At 33.8% G+C, this 3,125-nt stretch overlaps 1 protein-coding gene across 1 annotated transcript; it reads left to right on the forward strand.

Annotated features, from left to right (window-relative positions):
* The first annotated feature begins 1,327 nt into the window (after window positions 1-1,327).
* LOC114178929 (cell number regulator 2-like) lies at window positions 1,328-2,772 on the forward strand. The gene is made up of 4 exons (XM_028065079.1): window positions 1,328-1,689; window positions 1,798-1,869; window positions 1,977-2,189; window positions 2,506-2,772. Exons 1-4 carry the CDS (start codon window positions 1,476-1,478, stop codon window positions 2,580-2,582), a joined length of 576 nt encoding a protein of 191 aa, XP_027920880.1. The 5' UTR covers window positions 1,328-1,475; the 3' UTR covers window positions 2,583-2,772.
* Window positions 2,773-3,125: the final 353 nt, after the last annotated feature.

Genomic DNA, 3,125 nt, shown 5'->3' on the forward strand with positions numbered 1-3,125 from the left:
TTTCCAAGTCAAGATGTATCATGTAACAGGTCATCATAGATTGGATTTTTATAGATCCAATTTAGATATAAATATTGGATCCAAATTTATTGTTGTTATAAAACTAGTTTGAATTTATTTAAAATTTAGATTTAAATATTTTGATATCAAAATTTAAATCTATATCTAAATATTTGAATTAAATTCAAAATTCAGAATTATTTTTTATAAAAGGAATTTAAATTAAATTTTTTAAAAGTTGTGAAGTTGAGACCAATTCGATTTAATTCGACCGAATTTTAGCTGACAAAATTTGATTGACTATGACCGACATTCGGTTAGGGATGACTTGGCAAAAGTTTGGCAAGGACTAACTCAACCCATTTTCGGCCAAACCAATTAGGTTGAATTTCGGTCGGGGTCGACTAATTCTAAGTCGATCAAATTTATATGTCAGGTCTGACTTGACCGAATTTGGAAAATTTTGATTGGGGCTAACTCGACTGAATTCAATCAAATTTCGACTATGACTGACTCGACCAAATACGGTTGAATTTCGTTTGGAGCCAACTCGAACCAATTTTAGCCAGAGCGACTCATTCGAATCCGGCCAAATTTCGGATGGGGTTGACTCGACCAAATACGACCAGGGTCAACTAGACCAAAGTCGACCGAATTTCAGTTGAGGTTGACTCTAGCAAATTAGGCCGAATTTCGGTCGGAACCAACTCTACTGAATATGGCTGAATTTCAGCCGGGGTTGAATACAACCAAATTTTGGTCGAAGCTGACTCAGTCGAATTTTAGTCGAGCTTTAGATAGGGCCAGCTTGTCTCTACCTTTAGCTTGGATTGGCCCACTTGACCTTCGTCTTGGACCAACCTAATTTGACCTTGCATCTAGGCCGATTCGTCTCTGTACCGATCTCTACCTTCAATTTAGGTCAACCCATCTTGACCTTAAGTCTAATCCAACTAAAAATTTAGATTAAAAATTTGGATTGATATTTTGGATTATATATATTTAAAAATCTGGATTCAGATAATGGATATCCAATTAAAAAATATATAAAATATAGATCAAATTAAAATTAATAAAATAAATTTTAAATATATTAAATTTTTAATAAAATGAATTTTAAATAGATTTGATTAAAACAAAAGTAGATGGGATAAAAAAAATTAAATTTTGTACCCGCTCATAAACGGTCTTCTCTTCCTATCCTTTTGCACTAAGATTTTCGAGGAAGCATCTACCTTATTCAGTTCAATTATTTAAGCTGATATTCAATGCTCATTACTAGCTGGTATTTCTTTGCAACTTCTGATTATTAAAATAATCACAATGAAAAAATAAAGAAAAAAAACCTATTCCCCATGAGGAATCCCATCTTTAAATCAAGTTCCTCCCATTTATATATTCTAAGATAAACCAGAAAAGTTTGCCTTGCTTAGAGGGTCATTGCAGTAACATAATTCTAGCTAAGTCTGAGAAAAATGTATCCTGCAGTAGATGAACAAGATGAGTCATATGAAGCTCATCATAGCCATCCAAGCTATATCGTACCAGTGGTGGCGCCTCCAACTTATGGCCGTCCCCATATACCATCTTATGCTCCTCCGTACATCAGCAACAGTGTTAGGGGTCCTATGATCAGGACACAGCGATGGTCAACTGGTCTTTGTCGTTGTCTTGATGATCCTGGAAACTGTAAGACTAAGAACCCATGAATCAATCATCTGGGGTCATTACTTTTTTTCTCTTTAGTACAAACATCAAGGAACTCACATAGTATATGTTTGTTTTTTGTTGTCTAAGGTTTGGTCACCTGCTTCTGCCCTTGCGTTACATTTGGATTGATAGCAGAAATAATAGATAAAGGCAATAGAAGTAAGTTTTTATGCATTATTCATGTGTAGAATATATATTCGAGGTGATGACTCATAATAGTTATATGTACTGCTATTTTTGGTGTGTTTTTTCTGTGATATATGCAGGTTGCACTTGTAATGGGGCTATTTATGCGACACTGCTATCTCTGAGCGGGCTTGCATGCTTGTACTCATGCTATTATAGGTCCAAAATGAGGGCACAATATGAGTTGCCAGAGGCTCCATGTATGGATTGCTTAGTTCATTTCTGTTGTGAAACCTGTGCTCTATGTCAGGAGTATAGAGAACTAAAAAACCGTGGATTTGACTTGAGCATAGGTAATCCTTTTGTCATCTTTTTCCCTCTGGATCTTACTTTTGAGCAAGAGTAGTTTATTGCTATTTTTCTGGATCTTGTAAGTGGAATATTTTGCCAACCATCATATTTCATACTACCATTATGTACTAATTCACATGAGTATAATATTTTATTCTTAAAATAAGGTTATGGTGTTATTGTTTACTCTAAAAGGTTTGGTAATCAGGGTATAATTTTTCTGAACATAAAACTTCATCTTTGTGTTTTTACCACTCCTTTCTCATTTGTATATGAGATGAAACTAACTTGTTGTGAGGGCAATGAACTGAAATATAGGTTGGGAAGCCAACAGGGAAAGACAAGGACAAGGAGCTATACTATCACCTGTAATGTCACAGACTATGACCAGATGAAAAGTGAAACATGTTTTTGTGGCAACCCTCGTAGCAGTTGGTGCTGTTAATTTCAACTACTTGCTGTTTATATTATGTTTTGCTGGTTGATTTGAGTGTTTTGTGTCTTTGAGATCTTGCTTTGAGTGCTTTTATTATCCCAAAGAAATGGAAAATTGTGTCAAATCTTACCTGCAGTTGTCAGGCTCTATCTGATACAACCCATTCAAAGTTTCTATCTCAAATTTAGTTTTGTCAATACAAAAACTATTTTACCCTCAAAGGTTAGCCTATGAAATGTTAAAATGGTTCAGTTAAAAGAAATAAAAAGAAGAGAAATAAAAATACATAAAAAAATATAATGAAGTTTTCTAATATTGTACCTAGCAATCAATATTATTCACACTTGCTAATCTTGGACACAGAATAATTATTAGAGTAGAGAACGTGGAAGCTATCTAATTAAGTAATTTCAATAATTAATTTAGATAGAATCTGCAAGGAGGATTTTATTTTTCTAACGGTTTCATAATTTAAGTTGACTGGACTCGAAGATAAAATAAT

Source organism: Vigna unguiculata, chromosome 3, assembly GCF_004118075.2.
Source record: "Vigna unguiculata cultivar IT97K-499-35 chromosome 3, ASM411807v1, whole genome shotgun sequence".
NCBI lineage: Eukaryota > Viridiplantae > Streptophyta > Magnoliopsida > Fabales > Fabaceae > Vigna > Vigna unguiculata.